General features: G+C 41.7%; 1 protein-coding gene across 1 annotated transcript in view; it reads left to right on the top strand.

Moving 5' to 3' along the window:
- The window catches only part of GPC4 (glypican 4), a 179,841-nt gene that overhangs the window by 129,022 nt on the left and 23,908 nt on the right, over positions 1-26,911 (top strand). The window contains exons 4-7 of the mRNA XM_073599174.1: positions 857-1,022; positions 20,335-20,465; positions 21,543-21,689; positions 21,880-22,010. Coding sequence (XP_073455275.1) covers positions 857-1,022; positions 20,335-20,465; positions 21,543-21,689; positions 21,880-22,010 — 575 coding nt within the window. The remainder of the gene's footprint in view (positions 1-856; positions 1,023-20,334; positions 20,466-21,542; positions 21,690-21,879; positions 22,011-26,911) is intronic.

Genomic DNA, 26,911 nt, shown 5'->3' with positions numbered 1-26,911 from the left:
GAAAAACACAGCTATTCAGCAGCATTTTTGAGCCATAAGCTTTTGTGGGAGTATAATTTTGCTAAAAAAAAGAGGAAAAAACGCCAAACAAAAGTGCTGCAAAACTCATTCTACTGATACAGATTTCTACTGCGAAATCTACTGGTGTTTTTGAACGTCCAGTGTGCATGAGGCCTAAAGGTAATTATAGTTTGAAAAAGTTCTGACAAACATACAGAAGGTTCCAGCTATAGAAACCATCTTTTCTGGAATACTGAAAAAAATGCTTAATACGATCCTTCTGTGACCTTCAGTTCTAAATGTCCCATTTCTTCTCGCCAACTTGATCTGGTGCTTGTGTAGCCTAAGCCAAGACAGCAGCAATGGTATTGCATTTCTCTGCTAAGAAACTGTAAAAATGTGCCGTACTGCTGCTACTGTTCTCTTTGTTGTATCACGGCAGTGTCATGCTCTGAAAAGTCAGATGCCTGGTAAGCATACAGATGAAGTATGCCATGATAATCCCATCAGTAAATATGTTAATCTATTCCTGGGTCACACAATGCAGTTTTCAGCTTCTCCTAGTAACTAGGACTCTGAAGTAACATGTATTGTCATCCTGGAGAACGCCAGACCTCAGAAACCTTGAGAACAAATGAGTCGTTACTATAGTGAAGTGGTCCAACTCAATGGTGATATACTGTATATAAAGCCATACAAACCACCCAACTTTCAGCCTTTACCTACAAAAAAAATCTGGTGAGCTGAAATGGAATAGTTGGCTCAGATTGTAAAAGTGATAATATCCTGTACTAAATGTTTGTAATGAGTGTAAGCTTTTCATACTCATTGTTTTTCCCCATTTATTTGACTGTAGGTGAACCCTACGCCTCACTGTGTACGGGCCATGATGAAGATGACCTACTGTCCTTACTGTAGAGGACTGGTAACTGTAAAGCCTTGCAACAATTACTGTTTGAATGTGATGAGAGGCTGTCTGGCCAATCCAGGAGATCTGGATACTGAATGGAACAATTTTATAGGTAGGTGACATTTATGTGTGGTTTTTGAAAAAACAAAAAAAAAACATGTAATATTTTTGTATTAGTGTTGCTTACTTTATCTTGTTGACTTGAGGCTTTTTCACACTGACAGACTCCGCCGGCTCAGCGGGGATCTGCCCGCTGATCCCCACTAAGCAGGCAGATGACAGGTCCTCTCCGCTAATGCAGAACACAGACACGGCCCGCTTTCCTCTTTGGATGGTCAAATGTAAACGGACCGCCTGTCCGTTTACATTCCGCTTTCTATCAATCCGCCATCTGAGAAATGTGGAATGGATCCTCCATCTGTCTGCTTTTAGCAGGTAGGATTGGATGTCGGCAGGTGTAAAGGGACACATGTCCCTTTACATCCTCTGCCGCATAGAGGGTAATGAATGGTCCGATTGTGTCTACCTGAAAAAACTGACAGGAGGACCCAGACGGTCCGTCCCCTATGAAAGGGCCCTTAGGGCTTTGCAGCTTTTTTTGCCTGCTTTAGTTCCCAAAATCCTACCCTGAAAATAAAATGTTGCCATTTTCTTATCCACTTTCTAGTAATGAAAGTACACAATCCCAATTCTTCTGACTCCAGAATACTCTATTGGGCTATGTAAAACATATTTGTCTGTGCTTCCATGTATAAGGATGCTTTACAGCATTGGGGTGAAGCACGACAAAGTGTAGACATGTTTGATCGTGTTTGTTGGTCCTTACTAGACATGTATTTAAAGATTTACAGCTAAACTCTAGTCTTGATAGACTGGATAGTGCTGTATTGCAGAAAACATAAATCATCCGCAACGCAATATTATTGTTATACGGTGATGAAAAAAAGTATTTGATCCCCTACTGATTTTGTACTTTTGCCCACTGACAAAGAAATGATCAGTCTATAATTTTACAATAGGTTTATTTAAACAGACAGAATAACGACAAAAAATCCAAAAAAAAGCATTTCAAAAAAGTTGTAAATTGATTTGCATTTTAATGAGTGAAATAATTATTTGACCCCTTTGCAAAACATTACTCAGTACTTGGTGACATAACCCTTGTTGGCAATCAGAGGTCAGACGTTTCTTGCAGTTGGCACACATCTCGGAAGGGATTTTATCCCACTCCTCTTTGCAGATCCTCTCCAAGTCATTAAGGTTTTGAGGCTGGCGTTTGGTAACTCGAACCTTCAACTCCCTCCACATATTTTCTATGGGATTAAGGTCTGGAGACTGGCTAGGCCACTCCAGGACCTTTAATGTGCTTCTTTTTGAGCCACTCCTTTGTTGCCTTGGCTGTGTGTTTTGGGTCTTGGTCATGCTGGAATATCCATCCCCGACCCATTTTCAATGCCCTGGCTGAGGGAAGGAGATTCTCACCCAAAATTTGCCGGTACGTGGCCCCCGTCCATGCAGTGAAGTTGTCCTGTCCCTTTAGCAGAAAAACACCTCCAAAGCATGATGTTTCCACCTCCATGTTTGATGGTAGGAATGATGTTCTTGTGGTCATGAGCAGCATTCCTCCTCCAAACACGGCGAGTTGAGTTGATGCCAAAGAGCTCGATTTTGGTCTCATCTGACCACAACACTTTCACCCAGTTCTCCTCTGAAGTTTTCTAGTGAACATCTGAATGAATCAGACGGGCCTGTACATGTGCCCTATATGTCTTTCTAGTGAGTTTATTGAGCTACCTCTGTATACTGAATGACTTCTGCAGATTTGGCCATTTTAGACATTTGGTCTTTGACTGCACTGTGTTACTTAGAACTGTATAGGGGCCTTAGTGAATATTTAGAACATGCAGAATCTAAAAAGCAAGACGTTTGTATGTATTTGGTGTGTAAGAAATTACTAATTGATGCTGCAGAGATCTGTCACATCAAAAAAATTGTATCATACTTTACACACTATAGAACGTTATCGCCCTCGGGTGGAATATCTGTTTTTATAGTCTACTCAGGAGGTCAGAAGCATTCCAATAGGTCTTACATTGCTAATTTGCAAACTGGGCATTATGAGTTACATAAGTACGATGAAATATTCCAAGTTGAGAAGGAATGAGTAAAGCATTAAACCTCAAAGTTTTTGCAGTTTGTGAATTAGAATAAAAAAAAGTAGAGCTTAAAGTGATTGTAAAGTGTATACTTCCCTGCTCTGTTGCAGTGGATTTGCACAGAGCAGTCTGACTCCTCGTTTTCTCGAGTCCCTCTTCTGTGCTCATGGCCCCTCCTTGCTATGGGGGCACCTGACCCAGCCCCACCCCCTCTCTCCCCTGATTGGCTAGCTGACTTTGACAGCAGCTGGAGAAAATGGCACAGCTGCTGTGTCTCAGCCAATCAGGAGGGAGAATCTCGGGAGGCTGAGACATTCGTGGGCATCGCTGGACAGAGAGGGACCTAAGGTAAGTGTTAGGAGGGCTGCTGCACACAGAAGGCTTTTTATCTTCATGCATAGAATGCATGAAGATAAAAAAAAACCTTCTGCCTTGACAACTATTTTAAGACTAAAGAGCATCCTGGATCTAAGTCTGAACCCTTGAAAGATCTTCAAGAGACACTGCCATCCATTCTGCAATCTTGACAAGTTTTCCTGTAAGTGGAGTACCAAGATGCCTGTTGATCTTGGCATAAAATCAGACCAAAATAGGACAAATGTTGGTGAAAGTCTGCAACCTGTCCTGTAAATGTTTTTTAAATTTTCTCTTTAGTGACTTTTAGAAGCAGTTGCATGAGTTGGGGTACATTCACACCTGTAAATGTACCCTGCCTGCAGTTAAATATGAGAACCCCTTGCAATTGGCTTGGAGTAAGCAGCCCATTTGAAAGCAATGGGAGGCTGCCTGCTTCTGCAGCTAATTGAGCCCACTTACTCGCTTCACTTAAAATATAGCACTTCACATGGACAGTACTGTTTTTAAGACATTTTGGTCAGAACCATTTGCACTGTTGAGTACCATTAAGCAGAAAAATCCCTGTTCCTTTGTAGACATCATGCAGTTGATTTACTAAAACTGGAGGTTGCAACATCTGGTGCAGCTCTGCTTAGAAACCAATCAGCTTGTAGGGGTTTTTTTGTCAAAGCTTAACCACTTAAGCCCCGGAGGATTTTACCCCCTTCCTGACCATAGCACTTTTTGCTATTCTGCACTGCGTCGCTTTAACTGACATTTGCGCGGTCGTGCGATGTTGTACCCAAACAGAATTCACGTCCTTTTTTTCCCCCACAAATAGAGCTTTCTTTTGGTGGTATTTGGTCGCCTCTGCGGTTTTTGCGCTATAAACAAAGCGACAATTTTGAAAAAAAAACGCAATATTTTTTACCTTTTGCTATAATATCCCACAAAAATTATATAAAATAAATAGTTTTCCTCAGTTTAGGCCGATATGTATTCTTCTACATATTTTTGGTAAAAAAAAATCACAATAAGCGTGTATTGATTGGTTTGCACAAAATTTATAGCATCTACAAAATAGGGGATAGTTTTATGGCTTTTTTTTTTTTTATTAGTAATGGCGGCAATCTGCGATTTTTATCGGGACTGCGACATTATGGCGGACACATCGGACATTTTTGACACTATTTTGGGACCATTGTCATTTATACAGCGATCGATGCTATAAAAATGCATTGATTACTGTGTAAATGACACTGGCAGTGAAGGGGTTAAGTGTGTCCTAGGGAATGATTCTAACTGTGAGGGGGATGGGCTTTAACGCACAGGACAGTGATCACTGCTCTCGATGAGAGAGCTGTGATCTCTGTCCTGTCACTAGTCAGAATGGGGGAAATGCTTTGTTTACAAAAGTATCTCTCCGTTCTTCCTGTCCGTGACATGATCGCGGGCACCCGGCGGACATCGAGTCCACGGGACCCGTAATCATGGAGACCGCCGCGGACGCCGCCGGCCGTGTGCATGTGCCAGCGACACCACTTCTTAAAATAACAAACATGTCATACCTACTTTGTGCAGTGGTTTTGCACAGAGGCCCAGATCCTTCTGTTGGGTCCCTCACCTGCGCTCCTGGTTCCTCCCTCCTGTCGCGTGCCCCCACAGCAAGTAGCCTGTGTCCATTCAGATGTGGAACCATGGCTCGGCCCCACCCCCTATCTCCGCATTGGCTCCCTGACTTTGACAGCAGCAGAAGCCAGCGGCGCCCACTGCTGTCTGAGCCAATCAGGAGGGAAAGTTCCGGACAGCAGAGGCTCTAATGCAACATTGCTGGATTGAGATGGGGCTCAGGAAAGTGTTGGGGGGGGGGGGGGCTGGGGGGCTGCTGTACACTGAAGGTTTTTTTTTATGTTAGGCCCCTTTCACACTGGGGCGATTTTTAGCGCTGTTTTACCGCGGTATTCGGCCGCTAGCGGTGCGGTTTTAACCCCCCGCTGCCGGCCGAAAAAGGGTTAAAACCCCTCGTATAGCGCGGCTATAGCCACGGTATTACCGCGTTATAGCCGCGCTGTCCCATTGATTTCAGTGGGCAGGAGCGGTGAATACACCGCTCCAAAGATGCGGCTGACAGGAGATTTTTTTCTTCTCCTGCCAGCGCACCGCTTCAGTGTGAAAGCCCTCGGGCTTTCACACTGAACAAACAGCGGAGGCTGTTTAGGGGCGGTTTGCAGGCGCTATTTTTAGTGCAATAACGCCTGCAAACCGCCCCAGTGTGAAAGGGGCCTTAATGCATAGAATAAAAAAAAAAAACCTGCCTTTAAACATCAAGTGGATTTAATGTCAACTTACAGTGCTGCAAAAAGAAAAAAGGCATTTCCCTGAATTTCTCTCCTTTTTAGAAGGGGCTGTTTCCAAGGGAGCATTGCTTTTAAGGCTTCATGTTATTACTCTGTGTACCTTAGCATAGTAACTTAAGAATAAGAACAGCTTACTAAATATATGCTCTTTAAGAACCGTTTGTACCTTTTGACCATACATTTATATTTATCTTTATGTTAGTATTTCTCAGTTTATTGCCTCTCATGTGGTTATATTTTAACTTGTTTTCTGATAATGCACATCTGCTGTCTGCCAGGATTTGCTTCCAGGAAAATTATATATTTTTTTTTCTGCCGTCATTGAACTTCGCTATTACTAAACTAATTCTGCTATAACCTTAAAGCCAACTGGCTATTTCCACAAAATCTGTTTTCATTAGGCGTTTCTCTGAGATGATCTCTATGTAGAAGTATTTTGGCTGCCCTGCTGGTATATACACTGTTACTTAATGCACATCAGGTTTCAGGCGCCCTAGGCACTGAACAATGCTGTAATCCCCAGAACCATGTCATGAATTTAACAAAATGCTTTAATTAATCTTTTCCTTGCTTGCTACATTTTGCCCTTTTAACATTATTGTTTTAGATCCTGTCTTCATGCTGTTACCTCTTTAGTAGATTTTTTTTTCTAGTAATTAAATACTATTCATATAAAATGTGACAGACTTCTAAAAAAAAAAATAAAAAAATATATGTAACCAGCTTTTAGGCAACCACTCCTCTTTTGTTTCTGCTCCTTAAAGGCTAATTTCACCTTCTGGAGCATGTTACACCCATATTTAGGCTTTAACATGCTCCAGCAGTTACCCCCGCAACCAAACTCCCACACCCCATCCCCAGAGACGGTGGGCGGGGGTTTCTCTCCCCGCACCCACTGTCACTTTCCACCATGAACTGTGAGGGTGCTGGTGAAGCATGCTTATAGTTCATTCCCAAGCCCTGTGCCCTTCAAACTCTCAGCCTTTACAGAGGTACAGTCTGATGGCTTGTAGGGGTTGTCTGCAGGAGCCTGACATGGCTTGTAATGCCTGCATGCTCCTGGTGGCAAAAATAATTGCACTTTTTTTTTTTTCTGCAAAAATATTTGCATTTCTTTTTTCCCAAAAGGGTGAACTTCTTTAATGGTCTGACACAACTGACACTATAAATTGAAATAACCCCGAGGCCTCAGTTTTGTTTGATGCTGTCATTCTCATGTTATTGTCATGTAGGTTTTCTGGCAGAGGAGTCAGTGTCTCCTAAAGTTCTTGTTCTAAGGCTACTTTCACACTGAGGAGCTTTACAGGCGCTACAAATAGCACCTGCATAGCACATGTAAAGAGCCTCCACTGACTCTCCAGTGTGAAAGCCCGAGGGCTTTCAATTTGGAGCGGTGCGCTTTAAGGATGGTAAAAAAAAGGTCCTGCAAGCCGCATCTTTGCAGCGCTGTAGGAGCAGTGTATACACCGCTCCTAAAGTGCCCCTGCCCATTGAAAACAGTGGGGCAGCGCCGGCAAACCGCCGCTGCAGCAGCGCTTTGTGGGCAGTTTTAACCCTTTTTCGGCTGCTAGCGGGGGTTAAAACCGCTCTGCTAGCGGCCAAATAGTGCTGCTAAAACAACGGTAAAGTGGCGCTAAACATAGCACCGCTTTACTGCTGGCGCCTGCCCCAGTGTGAAAGTAGTCTTACAGTTATTTCTAATTTTACTCTAACCGCTGCACACGTGTAGCACAGTGTACAATTTCAGCATGCCAATTGTAAAGCTGGCTATATATGGCTTGCATTTTGGCCAATTCCTTTGAATCAGCTGAAATTGGAGCAGTTGACACCACCTGACTCAACGCGCTTTTTTTGAGAAATTGAAGTAACCAAATAGAAGAGAATTGGCCGAATTATAGCGGTCACTGTTTGGGTATTCAGACCGTTAGTGCTGTTGTAATACAATGGACAGAAGCAGATTTGGCCATCCATGCTTTTTAACATTATTAACAACTGAACATGAGAAATCTTTGCATGGCCAGCCTAAGCATTTTTAGCAGCAAATCGAGAAGGTTGATGACTTTGGATACAGAAGACCTGGAGAAGATGGGGACACAGATCTTCGCCGGAGGAGGGCACTTTGGGATATGTCTGTCATCTGCTGTGCATACCTGCAAACTAGGGCACGAGTCCCAGGGACCGCTATCACATTTAATTCCACTTTTAAATTTGTATGTTTCATGACCAAATGGCTCAATACTGTCCTAGAATACTACTTTTTTGCACTCTGACATGCATCGGAAGTGACCGAAAAAGATGGACAATGTCTATCTGAATGTTATCAGCCTCTACTTTCATGTTTTAGCAATTAAAAAATGTCTAATGAAGGAACTGGCCAAGATTCAAATCAAGAAAGGGCAGGCTGTATGTACCAAACTGATTGCTCGATCAACTTGGCTTGCTCGATCAACCAGCCTGCCAGATTTTATATGCAATTAACGCTAGTGGCTGGTGTCACGGTCTTCTCCTGGCAGGGACTGCTTTGGAATCGAGCAAATTTCACAGGTTGCAGGAAAGAAACTCATTCCATGTATGGGCATGTCTGACTGTGCAGTTTAATAAACACAAAGATTAAACCCGCATTTAGTAGTGAGCCATCAGTAGTACAATTGGACTCTTCAGCTTAGTTTACACTGGTGGTTGAGGAGGCAGTAAACGCCATATTTATGAGCCCCCCTTAAGCAGCAAAAGCATCCAGATGGGGTAATGCACATGCCATGGTGGCAATGCATTGCTTTGTAGCATGGCAAAAATGACTGCCTGTTTTTCAGCGGGCAGTTCCCGCTCCAAATGTGACACATTCAGTTGAGCCAAATTCTAGGATTGCTCTTCAGTGACCAACACACGTGTAAAAAAGAAATTCTTGAACACAAGTTGCTGCGCTGTGATCAGCTAAGCTAGTATGAAGCACAACAGTGTGAGAGCTGCAAGTGGTGGAAAACAATTGCATAGAATTGTAAAGAAAAATTAGGTTTGCCATGCTAGAAATCAGATAGAAATTCAGTGTGACAAAAATTGAAAAACAAATCCAGTGTGTCAAAAAAAGTAAGTCCCATGTGATGAGCAGTCCATTATAACACCTCATATAGCATTCGAAATGTGAAGACTGCTATGTATTTAGATGCCCAACATGTACATCCAATGTAGGTTATAAATGACAAGCCAACAGGTGAATCGCTCAAGTGCACCTCCACCGAAAGGTAAAAGATTGCTTCTTACCAGAAATAATGGACTCTTAGTCAAAAGCGCTGTGCAAATAAATATCGCTTGATATAGAAACCATGCACTCCTTTCCTCCTCTCTGGTTAGAGTGAAATTACAAAGAATGGTGGGAGTTGCTCCATCATGACATGCATAAAAGATTATTCAAAGATATTCACAGTGTAAAACTGTATTTTATTTATTAAAAGCAAAGAAGCGATAGTAACTCACAATGGTAATAAAATCAAGGATGTGTACAAAAATACCGGCCACGGGAGCCGATTCGACCCCCTCGTGCTTTCATCACGCGCGGTGACGTCATAAGCGTGAACTCCGTCCTAGGCGTGATGCCAGAATTGACATCATTGGGGGCATAGGGCGGATGTCATAGGGGCATGCTGTCTACACTGATTTTGGGTTATTTTCACCAAAGAATTGTAACAGAATACATTTTGAACTAAATTTATAAAGAACCATTACTTATTTGCAAAATTTTATAGCTGAAATGAAGAAAAACACGTTTTTATTTTCAGTCTTTTTTTTTTTTTTTATTGAGCAAAAAAATAAAAAACCCAGTGGCTCTTTTTGTGAAAAAATGATACAAATTTAGTATGGGTATAGTGTTGCATGACCACGCAATTGTCATTCAAAGTGCGACAGCGCTGAAAGATGAAAATTGGTCTGAGCAGGAAGGGTGTAAAAGTGCCTGGTATTTAAATGGTAAAGCTAATTCGGTGGAGTAGGGAGTCGACTGTTTCCTGCGATTCCTAACTTTCTTCTTTGTCAGTTTATTTCATATTAGGTGCTGGCTAACAGATACAATCTGGTGTTTCCTCAAGTCTTGTTTAGCATAGAATTCTATTGCCAAGAATATTCCTCACTGCCAGAAGAGATACCATCGTGGATGTACCACAAATAAAATACTATAGCCTAAATGCACACTATAATTTTTAATGAGCTGCTCCCTCTTTGCACTCTATTAGTGTCTATCTGCTACAGTTGAATATATTCTTGTCAGCCAATTATTATACTCTTAGCTTTTATAGCTCAGTTCAGATGCTCAGCTGGAGGCCAAATGCATTTTCTGTATTGGCAGTCAAAAGCAAGTAGAAGGGGGAAAAAAACTTGCATTCCTTAGCCCTGATACAAGTAATGCCATGGCATCAAGAATGACAAAAGGCCCAATTCGTATACAATTCCCATGCTCTTGTGTATGGCCTGGCTAGCTCAGAGTTTACAAAGACCCCAAACAGCCTGAAGAATCAGGGGTTTGTGCTTCTTTTCAGGCTCTCACAAACACATTATTAATCTCGAGCCTTTACTAACCACAGAGGGAATACTAAATTACCAGATTAAATAATTTGCTTTTAGGTGACATGAAGTTAAAAAAAAAAAAAATACATATAGAGGATGAAAATTAATAGAAAATGTATTATTAAGCACTTGAAATGCCCAATAAAAATGGGGACTTAATCCTGTCAGATACTGACTAAAGAAGCAGCTTTGATGACAAGTAGCTAGTTCGGCTTGTGCTTTTCTATTTTCCAAGCCCTCATTTGCTGACACTTCAAAAGAATTTTTCCCCTCCTGTATCACAATAGTATATTCATCCCAATGGCCCTTGCTCAGAGATTTGAAGCAACTTTTTATTGAAAGCCATCACAAAACCGTCTGACTCCTTTGTTTTATTACATTTTCTTCCTTTCTACAAAATATGCATTTAGTCAGATTCCTGTCTCCAGGTCACATCAACCAAATTCCGTAAAAATAAAAAAAAAATGTGTGTGTGTGTGTGTATATATATATATATATATATATATATATATATATATATATATATATAAACACAGTGCCTTGAAAAAGTATTTATACCCCTTGAAATTTTGTCATGTTACAACCAAAAACGTAAATGTGTTTTTATATGATAGATCAACACAAAGTGGCACATAATTGTGAAGTAGAAGGAACATGATAAATGGTTTTCAAAATGTTTTACAAATATGTGAAAAGTGTGGCGCACATTTGTATTCAGCCCCCCTGACTCAATACTTTGTGGAACCACCTTGTAAGTCTTTTTGGGTATGTCTCTACCAGCTTTGCACTTATAGAGGCCAATTTTTGCCCATTCTTCTTTGCAGAATAGCTCAAACTCCGTCAGATTTGATGGAGAGCGTCTGTGAAAAGCAATGTTCGAATCTTACCACAGATTCTCAATTGGATTTAGGTCTGGACTTTGTAGCTCTGGTTGTATGTTTAGGGTCGTTGTCCTGCTGGAAGGTGAACCTCTGCCCCAGTCAAGTCTTTTTCAGACTTATAACAGGTTTTCTTCTACGACTGCCCTGTATTTGGCTCCATCTATCTTCCCATCAACTCTTACCAGCTTCCCTGTCCCTGCTGAAGAAAAGCATCCCCACAATATGATGCTGACACCACCATGTTTCACGGTGGGGATGGTGTGTTCAGGGTGATGTGCAGTGTTCGCTATGTGTTACGGAAAACTTTTTGCTTTTAGGCCAAAAAGTTCAATTTTGGTCTCAAATTACCAGAGCACCTTCTTCCACATATTTGTTGTGTCCCCCACATGGCTTCTCGTAAACTGCAAACGGGACTTCTTAAGGCTTTCTTCTTGCCACTCTTCCATAATGGCCAGATTTGTGGAGTGCACAACTAATAGTTGTCCTGTGGACAGATTCTCCCACCTGATCTGTGGATCTCTGCAGCGCCTCCAGAGTTACCATGGGCCTCTTGGCTGCTTCTTTAATGCTCTCCTTGCTCGGTCTGGCAGTTTAGGTGTACGGCCATGTCTTCGTAGGTTTGCAGTTGTGCCATACTCTTCATTTTCGGATGATGGATTGAACAGTGCTCCGTTAGATGTTCAAAGCTTGGGATATTTTTTTATAACCTAACCCTGCTTTAAACTTCTTCACAGCTTTATCCCTGACCTGTCTGGTGTGTTCCTTGGCCTTCATGATGCTGTTTGTTCACTAACGTTCTGGAACAAACCTCTGAGGGCTTCACAGAACAGCTGTATTTATACTGAGATTAAATTGCACACAGGTGGACTCTGCTTACTAATGAGGTGACTTCTAAGGGCAATTGGTTCCACTATTTTAGTTAGGGGGTATCAGAGTCAAGGGGGCTGAATACAAATGCACGCCACACTTTTCAGATATTTATTTTGTAAAAAATTTGGAAAATCTTTTTTTTTCCTTCCACTTCACAATTATGTGCCACTTTGTGTGTACGTGATCACATAAAATCCCAATAAAATACATTTGTTTTTGGTTGTAACATGACAAAATGTGTAACATTTTAAGAGGTAAGAATACTTTTTCAGGGAACTGTATGTGTGTATATATAATATGTATATAATGTGGATGTATGTATATGTACACCCCATTTTTGTAAATATTTTGTTATATCTTTTCATGTGACAACACTGAAGAAATTACACTTTGCTACAATGTAAAGTAGTGGGTGTGCAGCTTGTATAACAGTGTAAATTTGCACTCCGCTCAAAATAACAACACACAGTTATTAATGTCTAAACCGCTGGCAACAAAAGTACACCCCTAAGTGAAAATGTCCAAATTGGGCCCAAAGTGTCAATATTTTGTGTGGCCACCATTATTTTCCAGCACTGCCTTAACCCTCTTGGGCATGGAGTTCACCAGAGCTTCACAGGTTGCCACTGGAGTCCTCTTCCACTCCTCCATGACGACATCACTGAGCCGGTGGATGTTGGAGACCTTGTGCTCCTCCACCTTCCATTTGGGGATGCCCAATAGGTCTGGAGATATGCTTGGCCAGTCCATCACCTTTACCCTCGGCTTCTTTAGCAAGGAAGTGGTCGTCTTGGAGGTGTGTTTGGGGTCGTTATCATGTTGGAATACTGCCCTGGGGATCATGCTCTGCTTCAGTATCTCACAGTACATGTTGGCATTTATTGTTCCCTCAATGAACTGTAGCTCCCCAGTGCCGGCAGCACTCATGCAGCCCCAGACCATGACACTCCTACCACCATGCTTGAATGTAGGTAAGACGCACTTGTCTTTGTACTCCTCACCTGGTTGCCGCCACACATAATTGACACCATCTGAACCAAATAAGTTTAGCTTGGTCTCATCAGACCACAGGACATTGTTCCAGTAATCCATGTCCTTAGTCTGCTTGTCTTCAGCAAACTGCGGGCTTTCTTGTGCATCATCTTTAGAAGAGGCTTCCTTCTGGGACGACAGCCATGCAGACCAATGTGATGCAATGTGCGGCGTATGGTCTGAGCACTGACAGGCTGACCCCCCCACCCCTTCAACCTCTGCAGCAATGCTGGCAGCACTCATACATCTATTTCCCAAAGACAACATCTGGATATGACGCTGAGCACATGCACTCAACTTCTTTGGTCGACCATGGAGAGGCCTGTTCTGAGTAGAACCTGTCCTGTTAAACCACTGTATGGTCTTGGCCACCATGCTGCTGCTCAATTTCCGGATCTTGACAATCTTATTAGAACCAGGCCATCTTTAAGTAGAGTAACATTTTTTTTTTTCAGATCCTCAGAGTTTTTTGCCATGAGGTGCCATGTTGAACATCCAATGACCAGTATGAGAGAGTGAGAGCGATAACACCAAAATGAACACACCTGCTCCCCATTCACACCTGAGACCTTGTAACATGAATGAGTCACATGACACCAGGGTTTTTTTAATTGCAGTTCAATGTGTAGGCCATTTGTAAAGTATTTCAGATTTTGGTGGGTGCTGATGTGGCCTATACATATTTCAGCTTTTATTTGTGATACTGGTAATTAGATCTGCAAGTTTTAGTCCCGGTCCTGTACCCTGTGCATTGAGGCTACTTTATGGAATTTTACATTATTGTTGATGAATATCCTTTTTATTTTAGGCAATAGGGGATTCAGCAGGTGGAGTGTGGACCAGTTTTGTTGGCTAAATTTGGCTGTGATTGATGGACAGAATCATAGTGTATTTTTGTGAAACCCCAATACTAAGCTGGCTCATATTTTTGGCCTATTTCCTGCTGAATCAGCAAAAATTTGATACGTTCCCTAATGTTACCACCAGATTCAACAAAGTTCAACTTAAAAATCAAAGGAGCCAGGTGGGAATTTTTTGGCCAAATAGTGACTGCATCCAATCGGATATGGTCACTACTAAGGTATTTAGACAACCATGGACATGCTGTGGCTGTCTGGATACAATAGCCAGCAAAGAAGTTTTCTCCATCCACACTGTATGTGTGGCTATAGGAATCTAATCGAGAAATTGATGTATGCACTAGATATAACTAGATTTGGCTTTAAATTCTCCTTTGTTGTCTTGTGTAATTTAAAAAAAAAAAGTCTTAATTTTTTTATGCATTATAGCAAAGCTGTGGCCAAGATATATGCAGTCTAAATGGAGTCTACTGTGGTTTAAATAATCAATCTTGCCTAAAGTGTTATGCTTTTTATTAATTTACCCCATTCTCTTATCATCCAACCAACCAAGCCAACTTGCTTTTTATGTCAGAATTTCAACTAATTGGAAGGATAGGTGCAGTCAGACCAAATTCAATTAACTGTAATGTTTATTAAAAATAAATAACACATGGAGCACAGACAGATAGTCTAGAGTAGCTTGGCAAAGTAACTGCATGTTTATAAATCTTAGCAAGGACTTTGCAATAGTGATATGGTATGACTGATATCGCATTGATTAGACTGTGTATGGTCTATAATGTATACCAATATAATGCATACTAATAAAAACATACAACACACTCCTCCAGCTGTTGAAACCAACATACATCTGTCAGGTGTATGATGGGTGTATACATCAAAGGCTGGTTGCACATGCAGTGGTCAGACTACCCTAGTTGTGAGCAGTGTTTGGCCTAATTATTCCTCTATACATATAGGTATTACGAAGTCTTTAATATCTAATCATTTATCATTCATCTTCAATGTTTGTATAAGGGGAGCATCTAAAGAAATGTTTAAATGGCCTGGCCACTTTTCCATGTGACCACTAAAGATGAGCCAAACACCCCCCGTTTTGGTTCGCACCAGAACTTGCTAACAGGCAAAAAATTTGGACGAATACCGTTATAGACTATGGGACACAAACATGAAAAAATCAAGTGCTCATTTTAAAGGCTTATATGCAAGTTATTGTCATAAAAAGTGTTTGGGGAACTGGGTCCTGCCCCAGGGGACATGTATCAATGCAAAAAAAACTTTTAAAAACGGACGTTTTTTTAGGAGCAGTGATTTTAATAATGCTTAAAGTGAAACAATAAAAATTAAATATTCCTTTAAATATCATGCCTGGGGGGTGCCTATAGTATGCCTGTAAAGTGGCACAGTTTTCCAGTGTTTCGAACATTACCACAGCAAAATTACATTTCTAAAGGGAAAAAAGTCCTCTAAAACTGATCGCGGCTGTAGTGAATTGTCGGGTCTCGGCAATATAGATAAAACTAATTGAAAAAAAGTCATGGGTCCCCCCCCCCTGTCCATTATTAGGTGCGCTTCGGGTTTGGTATGAATATTAGGGGAACCCGGAACCAACCATAAATTTAAAAAAAAATGTGTGGTGGTCCCCCCCAAAATCCTTACCAGGCCCTTCAGGTATGGATATTAAGGGGAACCCTGCGCCAAATTTAAGAAAAAATGGACCTAGGGGTCCCCCCAAAAATCCATACTGGTATTGATTTTAAGGGGAACCCTGCACCACGCAACCTGGCAGGCCGCAGGAAAAGGGGGGAACAAGAGCGCCCCCCCTCCTGAACCATACCAGGCCACATTCCCTCAACATGTTGATGGGGACAAGGGCCTTGCGCGGTGGTTGTGGGGGACTGTGGGCGGGGGGCTTATCGGAATCAGATCCCCCCCCCCCCCCCCATGTGAATTGGTAATGGGTACATAGTACGCCTACCATTTCACAAAAAAGTGTCAAAAATAGTAAAAAAAAGAAAGAAGACACTTTGGGACAAGTCCTTTATTAAAAAAATTTTAAAAATTAAAATGTACCGCGATGTAGATCAATCTCACGCCACCCGACGGATCCGAAAAAGAGAAAAGCCGCAACAGCTCCGCCACCATCGGAGGCTCTCGCCAAGTGCTACTCCAAAGCACCCTCCCCATGTTGAGGGCCTGTGGCCTGGTACAGTTCAGGAGGGAGGGGCGCTCTCTCATCCCCCCCCCCCCCCTTTTCTGCGGCCTGCCAGGTTGCGTGCTTGGAATGGGTCTGGCATGGATTTTGGGGGGTAACCCTATGCCATTTATTTTTTCGATTTTGGCACAGGGTTCCCCTAAAAATACATACCAGACCTGAAGGGTCTGTGACTAAAGACTGTGACTGAAGACTGTGACTAAAACTATATTAAAATTTGTTGTCAAAATGAACACTGGGCGATAAACATAGAGGAAGGGTTGTCTGAAAGTCTGATAATTTCACAACAGTCCTATCCAACATGTATGGCCTATGCCAGTGATGGCAAACCTTAGCACTCCAGAAGTTTTGGAACTACATTTCCCATGATGCTCATGCACTCTGCAGTGTAGATGAGCATTATGAGAAATGTAGTTCCAAAACATCTGGGGTGCCAAGGTCCGCCATCACTGGTCCATGCAATCTAAAAGAAAAAGGTCTGCCTGAGTTGTGTTCTAAATAGGGGTGGCATTATTAATAGCCCTAACATATTATGGCCTGCAGAAATATAACTGGCCATAGTCATTAGAGCATGGTCTAACATATGCAGGTAAGATCTGGCTACCCTTCAGCATCTATGCCAGTGAACACATCCCTAAACATGGTCCTGATGTTACCATTTGTTCTAGACCTATGGAGCATGGTGGGGGAATACTAAATACATGTTAATTGGACATTTTCTAGATTTTTACACTGATAATCCTGAACCAGCTGTCTCTGTGGTTCCTCCATCAACATCAGGTCTTCACTGAAGTGGGAATCATCAAAAATATTTGAGTACCTTTTTCTTTAGCTTTATCAATTTAGAAGTTGATAAAGTTAATACACACCACTGAATTTTCCTGCTGAAAAGGAGCAGTGTTTGCTCTTGAAGCAATTTACATTGGTTAATGGATTGCTTTTTGACCTTTTTTTAACAGTTTAAATATTCCAACAAAACATTCTTGGTCTTGGATTCATTAACTGTTGAATTTTTGCCAGGTTTAGATTTCCTGCTTTGACAAAATGTGCAGTTTATATTGGAGTCCTAGCATTTAAACTTCACAAAGTGCCCTTTGAGCAGAGATTTTAAGCCCGTGAGATGAGATTTTTTACAAATGCCATACTTTATGGAAGTTACGGTTGTAGCATTTTACTTCGATTGTGGCAGTTTTTTGAAAAGTTTTGATAGCTTTATGATGTAAATTAAATGTATGTGGCATTAATTCTAGTAGAAAAAATAAATAAAAAAATAAACACTGTGATGCTGTGTTGATCTTTAGCAAAAATAGGGCCCCGTATCGTTGTCATTTATTCATGGTGGGAGAACTAGAAAGTGCCATTTGGCTTTATTGAACTTTGTGATTTACTGTGCAACCTATGTCTTTAATTCTCACTCGATAACCATATTTATATGAAGGTACATTTTTATTTTAAACGTTAAAACGTAATACTTTTGTGACGACATGTAATTTACTGATTTCATGTTATTACAGCTCAAAAGGCAAGGGGAAGGGGGAAAGGAACAGGGATACTCGGTATGGAGAATATCGAGGGGGAAAGTAGTTACTACAGCAATTATTGGTCAGAGGATGTCAGTATCAAAAATAACAATTTATTAGGTATAATAATATCAGTTAAACATACTGAGGCTATCCCCTCTTACCCTTCCCTCCTCCTCACGGTCAACACCACTAAGCACTTTACTTCTTTATATTCCATACACATTATGCAAAATGATTTGCGGGAGTCCCCACATGTGAAGGACCTAGCTGTAAACAAGCGTTTATCATTTTGACCGTTCTTTGAAATGTGCTGTCCATAATGGACGGAATGTATGTTTTAAATTGCTGCAAAGACAGAGATACCATTTCCGTTAAATTACACCCTGATTGGATAGGTTACATCAACACACCACCACATATAGGCGTGTGTTAGTTCCACCAATCATACGTCCATGAAGAAGCTACGCCACTAAGCTCAAGTGAAACGTGTTGACGTCATCAACGGCACCGCCGCGGTCCACGGAGCTGGCTGTGCAGAGAGAGCCGAATGGCTGCGCGGCATAATTGAATGCTGGGACACACACTAACATGGCTACAAGCCTGCCTAAAAGCGGGATATACGGAAGGCACCCCCAACACCGATGTGAGCTCGTCCAGAAGACTCAATGCATGGAAGGTATCTTCACATTAGATGAGGACCGCCAATCCTGTGTGACGGCTATCGCCAGCTGAAGGAATCCTACTGAAACTTTAGTCATCTAGATTTCGCCATTACTCCCTGGACATCGACCTTGGACCAACGCTTCCTATAACCCAAGGGTGGTAATGTATGAACACCCCTATCGGGCATGAAATGAGGTGATTACTATCTGCACACTGAAGTACGGTGCTCCCACTATTGTCATAAACAGATTGAATCACTGTACGCTACACTTCACTGCACCTAATGAACAGCATAAGAGGCTGTCACTGCATACAGGGGACTGTGACCTCATCCACTCAATGTAATGAAGTGAACTTGACCAATCAATGATACTTGCATCTTATGACTCATCCACAATTTAGGAATGCACTCCTAACTTCTTTGCTGCAGACCCTGTAAGGTCCATATTCAATGCCCATGGTCAGCCCTCACCAAACGGCTTTGCCAGGTGCCTATCCCCGGCCATTTCCCCTTCCCCGCCTGTGCCCCTCTGCCCCCCATGTTCCTCTAGCTATATGATGCTCAGCAGCTTACCAGACTTAATTGCAATATATAATTCTTCAATATACACTCGTTTGCAACACCATTGTGTCATTGCTGCGATCTGATTGGATTACATTGCTGCTGACCACCATATCAAGTCCGGACCGTGTCTGTGCTGGTTTGTGTGTCTTTTGTCTTAATGTTGTCCTGTCTTTAGTTTCACCTTTTGAATACTACGGTTTTTGTACTCTTCATATTGTGTATGCCCTTTATTGATAGCCTCAGTATGTTTAACTGATTTTAATACATACCTAATAAATTGTTATTTTTGATACTAACATCCTCTGACCAGTAATTGCTGTAGTAACTACTTTCCCCCTCGATATTCTCCATACCGAGTATCCCTGTTCCTTTCCCCCTTCCCCTTGCCTTTTGAGCTGTAGTACCGATTTCTTCAGTTAAAGCGATAACACCATACTTGGTGGTTGGTCAGACTACGATCAGTCATTGTACTGATCAATAATTAACACTGAACTTGCACCGTGTCCTTTCTCCCATTCACCATTTTCTATACCATGATTTCATGTTATGTATGAACTTTAGTGAGAGGTATTTGTTTTTTTAGGGGCCTAAGCTTTGTCTCTCCTTTTATTCAGTTAGAAATTGTGAAAGATAATGAACATTATTATTATACAGGATTTATATAGCACCAACCGTTTGTACATCGCTTTACAACATGCTCTTTATCATGTTCTAAAAGTGGGCCTCTATTCCAGGTCACTGTTACTACATGGACAACCAAGCTTGCAGTCTTAATCTAATAAGGCATCTTTTGGGTATAGGCCAGACTTACCAAGGGCTCCCAGTCATAAAGGTCAAAATTGTGCTTTGCCACATTGTGACCAAGTTCTTAAAAATTGGTTGACTGACTGCAAATAACTTCATTTTTTTTCCAACATGTATTACATTTGATTAAGGGACAAAAGATTGATTTAACAATCAGTATATTGACCAAATGATGGAATAGCACACTTGCTCTCTATTCAGAAAAAAATAAAGTTGATCTCTAGTGATTTTTTCTTTTTTTCTTTGTTTTTTTGTTTTTTTTATTGTGAAAAGGTTAGACCTTCTGTTGGGTATTTATTGCTGTCTCAATTGAGGAGATTCATCACTCTGTACTGGTTTGTCACCAAGAAAAATGTTTCAGAGGGGAAATCTTCCAATGGGGTCACCCATCGTTTTAGGATCAACTATCTAAGAGGGGAATTCCCCTCATTTTGGGAGATTGTGAATGAAAATTTACCTAATGGTACACAGACAGCAAAAAAATAAACTGGCAGGAGTTTTAACCTTTCCTCACCCCGCCTAAAATCTTTAGCTATACATATACTGTAAGGTTGGGCTTAAGAATTTGCTAGATATTGCCTAACTTAAATGTTTTTCTTTTATAGATGCTATGTTATTATTAGCTGAAAGATTGGAGGGCCCATTTAACATTGAGACAGTCATGGACCCAATTGATGTAAAGATTTCAGATGCCATCATGAACATGCAGGAAAACAGCATGCAAGTGTCCCAGAAGGTATGTGCCCAGAGCCTTGAGAAGCCTTGTTTATTTTTTTTTAATGTGAAAATGGTTAGAGGAAAAAGTTATGAAATATCTAGCTTTACATTTACTGTTCTTTCAATACTGTCTTTTACTGTCCCTTTGACAGTCTTTTACTGTCTCCCTTTTGTCTTATAACTAGATGTATTAGCTATCACTTTTTGCTTAAAGTGGTTGTAAACCCAAAAAATAAAAACCTGCAAGACAAAAGGCATAATGAGCTAGTATGCATAGCATACTAGCTCATTATGTATTACCTTAGATCGAAGCCCCTGCAGCGGCCCTCGTTTACCGCTCCGGCCAGCGACATCACTCCCGGAGTTACTTCCGGGTATCGCGGGCTCTGGTGCTGTGATATGGCCAGTGCCGCGATGACGTCACTCCCGCGCATATGCGCAGGAGCCGCCGGTAACAGCACAGTCTACCTGATGCAACGCCACATACGTGCCATTGCTTCAGTGCGTATGTCCCGATTACGTTGGCACATGCAAATACAGGGGATATCTTCTAAACTGTTCAGGTTTAGGAGATATCCAGGGTAGCTACAGGTAAGCCTATAAGTGTGTTGTAAGGGTTTACAACCACTTTAAGATGCTCGTCTGTCCTTATGCAATATACAAATTGTTGTTTTTTTTATTTTGTATGTGAATAGTGTAGTGTTTAATAGTGTTTAAAATGTTATATTTTTCCCCTCGTGCATTTTTTTAAATACACTTTCCCCAAAATGACATGCTGATCAGTAAGAATTACAGTGAGAGGGGGTAGGACAAACTAGAACATTGCCAGGGGTGCTTACAGCAGCAATCTTCTAGTCTCATGATTGCTGGATCTTCTAAAGCAGACTTGGAAATTATAGTTTGTCCCATGCCCTGTCACTTTTTGTCAGCTTTGTTTGTATGTCGTGCAGAGAAAAATATAAGCAAATGTATGTGAAATAAAAATAGTTTGAAATTATATGTCTGCCTTTTTTGTATTTTCAACTGCTTTTTCTCTTTTTATCTAACTTTCTCAAATCACCTGTCTCTTTCTGTATTACAATTTTTATTGTAAAAGGTGTTTCAAGGATGTGGACAGCCAAAGCCCCTTCCTCCAGCAAGGACTTCTCGGTCGGTATCGGGGGCAAATTTCAATGACCGATTTAGAGCCTACAGTCCTGACGAACGTCCAACAACTGCTGCTGGAACAAGTTTGGATAGACTGGTGGGTTAGGTTTTTGATTTTGTTTTTTTTTTTTTTTTAACCTGTTCTCTTGATTAGTTCAAATATGTGCAATGGGTATTTCCTTTGATGTGACTTTCTTCCATGTTTTGGACATTATTCTGCTGCTTGTAAAATTATGCAGCCTGAAATACTGATCTATATCTCAGTTTCCTCTGTTTGCTGTCCACAGGTATCTGATGTAAAAGAGAAGTTGAGGTCTGCCAAGAAATTCTGGTCTTCCTTACCCATTAGTATTTGTAAAAACAACTGGACATCGGGTGTTAATGAAGATGACTGTTGGAATGGAAGTGACAAAAGCAGGTTTGTATAAGACTTTATCTGGCAATCATTGTGTACATATATTGCTGTCAGTCGTGAAAATTATTCCCAATGGAAAATTACCTTTCTTTATCGTACATCATAGGACACGGAGCCTTAAGTAATTACTTGGTGGGTTATGGGCCTACCTTCAGGTGTTGACACTGGTATAACCAATACAGGAAGTTGACTCCCCTATATAACCCCTCCTCCTTCCAGGAGTCCTCAGTTTTTTTGCCAGTGTCTAAGGTGTTGGTCACGAGTGAAGATGTGCTCTGAGGAGCTCCAGGGAGGGATCCATGCTGGATTTAAAAAACCTCCTCAACCGGATCCATCCTCGCCACTGAGGCCATAGGATGGTACCTGGGCCTCGCATTGAAGAACGAGCTTTTGCCTGTAAGCTTCTCTTTAAGAGCTGGACCCTAGGAACCAGGACTCTCTTTGGTTTTTCATATTACCTAAAGTTGTTCCTGAGGGGTGCTATACAGGTCCAAAGGAGCGGAACCCCTTTAAAAAGGGCCCCAGTCTTTGAAGGTTTAACTACGCTGCCCACCATGATGGGTGAAATTTGGATCTGTCTGTTAAATCAGCAGTATCCTGCAGCGAGGATAAGGTAAGGGGAGCAGCCTAGGAACTGTAAAAAGTCCACCTATGCCTTTTTCTCCAAAAAAAAAAAAATATATATATATATATATATATATATATATATAAAACATATAACTGTATGCCTTAAAATGTCTCCTCTAGAGGGAGTATATTACACTTGCCTAGTACAATGCTTTTTCAGCAGCTCTGTGTTCGGCTATAGCAGCGGGTGTGGTCCCTGCAGCCAGAGGGGAGTTCTTAATTGAACAGATGGTGTTCCTCTTCTGAGGGATCTAAAGGGGTTACAGCAGTAGTTTATGAACATACAAAACCAGCCATTTGCATTTTTTTGTATAAAGTGAAGTTTTCCTTTAAAACTAGGAGCTTAACAAACACTGCTGATAAAAATTCCCCTCCCCCTCCCCTCTCCTCCTGGAGAGGTGCGGTAACAGCTGACACTTATGTGTAATCAGGTTCTCACCTGAGGCTTAACACAGACGCTCTCAGTTCATATGCTGAAGACAGACGTCTGTCACACTAAGAGACACAGGAGCGCTGGGCATGTAAAGGTCTGTAAACAGGTATTTCCAGCACAGGAAATATTATGGTACTCAGCATCAAAGGCTGATCCTTATGGTGACATTGTTTTCTTTTTCTAAAACTATTGTTCAGCAAATACCATAATTTGTTAAAGTGCCTCTGCTGTTGTGCTTAGCACATTTGATTTCCAGTGTACCACAAACGTACCAAGGATTCCATCCCCAATAAAAGAAAGAATGCAGGCACAATCCAATGAATCCTCCGGTGACAGAGTGACATGAGAAAATAGAGTGACTGTGGTGACAAAACATGGACCTCCACCTTCGGTAGTAATGGCCGCTCACCTCAATGGATGGACCCCTGAGTGAATCAGTCAGGTCAAAACGGCTGTTCCCTCACAGGGATAATAACACAGGAGATGAATGCACAATCAGATATCAGCAACAGCGGCTTCAAATAGCAGACACCCAGGCAGTATTCACATGTAAGAGATTAAAAAGGATCTAGTGCTCTCTGAATGATACTCAAGCAGGTTTATTTAAAATAAGCGAAAATACACTCACAATGTAATGCACTGTGCCCCAGTGCGAAGGATAACAGCGTGGATGCAATAGATAATGGATGTCCCATTCAGGATTGACGAGAGGAGCGCGGGTGACGTCACGGTCAAGACACGTACACAATGCCGTACGCGTTACGTCCCTAAAAGTGGGCGGGACTTCCTCAGCGGCGACGGCCGAGCGTAACGACACCCATATAAATACAAGTCCGCTCCTCCCTGGCAACCAATAGGCTTAAGTGTTTACCTATCACCATGGTGACCAGGGTCAAAGTACTCCAAGAAACCAGGAAGTAACTATGTCCATAGAGAACCATGGGCATTTATAATAATAGGTCATTGCTAGGACACCTATCTTTACTATACTAAGAACAACATATCCCCAAACAACTTGAGGCATATGAAATAGCACCATAAAAAATATAAATAAAAATGAAATAATTGAAAGGTAATTAATATACAAATATACATAAAACTAATATATATCTAAAAAAGACGTGTACCCCGCACATCCGCTCATCATCCTGGGTCACCCAATAACATATACAAATATGAAAAGCACATATTAAGATCAAAAATTAATACACCAAAAGATCAAAAATTAATACCAAAACGGTTTTTAACGGTCAGAGATGAAGCAGTTAACATCAAACTCGACGTTCAAGCCCCCCGGAATCAGAACCTTAGTCTCGTGAATCCAATGGGATTCTCTACGACTAAGTTGACGCAGAAAGTTACCCCCCCTCCAATGTTTATTAACTCTCTCAATACCCCAGAAACTCAAACCCCTGGGATTTTGATTGTGTACCAGTTTAAAGTGTTTTGAAACATTATGAGTTTTTATGCCTTTCTTGATGTTGTTAACATGTTCCCCTAAACGAACATGTAAGGGGCGAGATGTCCTACCAATGTATTGTAGGCCACACTCACACTGTAACATATAGACAACCCCAATTGTGGTACACGTAATGAGTTGATCTATTTTGTATTCTTTACCTGTGGAGGTGGCCCTAAAACTTTTGCGTTTTTTATTATTGCACTTAGAGTGCCTACATGCTGTGCATCGCCCACAGGCATAGAATCCTGAAAGGAAGGAAAAAAGTCTACTTTCTGATTGTATGGGGGGATCCACCACCCCTGGGGCTAGGCGATCTCGTAGAGAAGGGGCTTTTCTATAAATGAACAAGGGGCGGGGAGGCAGCAGGGGACCCAGCACACGATCCTGTTTGAGAATTGACCAATTCTTCGAAACAAGTTTTTCAAATTGTTTGTGCTGAATGTTATAATTTACTACCATTTTAAAGTTGGAGACATCTGAACTGGTGTTTTTGACCCTATCAGAGATCAGGGAGGCTCTGTCCATAGCAAGAACCTTCTCAACCTCACTATTTAATGTGTGTATATCGTATCCTTTTTCTACAAACCTCGAAGAGAGCAGGGCAGATTGTGAAATAAAATCACTATCTTGTGTGCAATTTCTTCTAAGTCTGACGAATTGTCCCCTGGGTATGTTACAGAGCCATGATTTATGGTGACAGCTTCCCAGGGGAATGTAAGAATTGCGGTCAGTGGGTTTTAGATAGATGCATAATCTAAACCCTGCATTATCCTTCCAGATCTCAAGGTCAAGGAACACTATTTTTTCTTTGCTGGAATTCCAGGAAAGCTGAATGTTCTTAGTATTGTTATCCAGTTTCTGGACAAAAGAATCCAAGCTAGACTGATCCCCTTCCCAGATAATGATAAGGTCGTCTATGTACCTTTTGTAGCACACTAATTCCGGGGGGCGATGCTTGAACACTACGTCTTCCTCCCAGTGGGCCATAAAAAGATTGGCCACACTGGGAGCAAAACGAGCGCCCATCGCAACGCCCCTTTTCTGAAGAAAAAATTGGCGATTAAACCAAAAATAGTTCTTGGCTAAACAAAAAGACAAACCCTTCAACAGAAACTTTTTATGATTCTCCGGGAGGTCAGAAAACAAGGACAAGGCCCATTGGACAGACGATAGAGCATCCTCATGCTCAATTATGGTATAAAGGGACCCTACGTCAGCAGTGACTAGAATACTAGAGGGGGAACATCTGACAGATTCAATGATTTGAATATGTTTTGTGTCTCTAAGGAAGGCATCCGTTTTGAAAACAAGTGGTTGAAGGAAATGGTCAATATATTGACCTAACCTGGAGGAAATGGAGTCAATCCCATTTACTATGGGCCTCCCAGGGGGATTATTAATATCCTTATGGATTTTTGGGAGGCAGTAAATGATAGGGGTTCTACAGAAGAGGGGATCCAAGTAGGAAGCCTCCCTCTTGTTAAGAATATTCTCCTTTTTACCTTCCTCTATCAACCAGTGGAGCTCATCCTTATAGGCCAACATTGGGTCCTTGTTCAAAATTTGGTAGGTATAGTGGAGGGGGAGGAGCTGACGCCCAAGATGGCCGCTTAGGGAGGTCGAGTGACTGACACGCTGCACTGACTGGAGACGCTGGAGATCAAGATGGTCTGGGCGGCTGATTCAAATGCCTAGACACCTAAGTTAAACAGCCGAATTCTATCCCCGTCATTGGAGTGACTTGTCAAGCAGTAGCAAAAGCAGCTGAAGCAGGAGGTGGTTGAGATCGAGAGCCCCGGGAGGAAACGTCACCTGTGGAGTGCTGGGAGTGGGACCGAGGACGAAGCCAGGAGATAGCGCAGAGACAAGCGAGTGCCGCTGCGTGTCTGCTCATACAGGCGGCAGGGGCGGCTCGCTCGTGAGACGCACACTCCGGCGGCGGTTCGAGGGTCTCAAACAGCAGGGATCAGGAGGACCGGGAGATCTACCTTCCTATAACACACAGTTGCTGGGCTACAGGGAAGAAGTAAGGAGACCAAAGATGCCAGAGACCAGGTATGATTAAAGATACACAAGGTCTAACAAAGGATGTTGAAAGTGGCACAGAGACTGCATAAAAATCACAAATACTGTGGACTGAGATAACACTATTAGTTTCTTTTTGAGAGAGGGATGCTGTATGAATTAAAGGGACTGGTGCAAGTGATTATAGTCCTGGAATAAGAGCTGGTCAAATATTATTCTACAGTGTGATTATTAATAAGAGTGTTTACCCAATAGAATTGTTAAGCATTTCTAACTTCAATCTAAGGGGTGAACATAGGAGGTTAAAAGGTGATACACACTACCCTGTATAGTATGGACATCTAAAAAGGACACTAA

This window comes from Aquarana catesbeiana, linkage group LG09 (genome assembly GCF_042186555.1).
Source record: "Aquarana catesbeiana isolate 2022-GZ linkage group LG09, ASM4218655v1, whole genome shotgun sequence".
In the NCBI taxonomy this organism is placed as follows: Eukaryota; Metazoa; Chordata; class Amphibia; order Anura; family Ranidae; genus Aquarana; species Aquarana catesbeiana.
The sequence above is the reverse complement of the archived record's forward strand: the minus strand, read 5'-3'. Positions and strand labels throughout refer to the sequence as shown.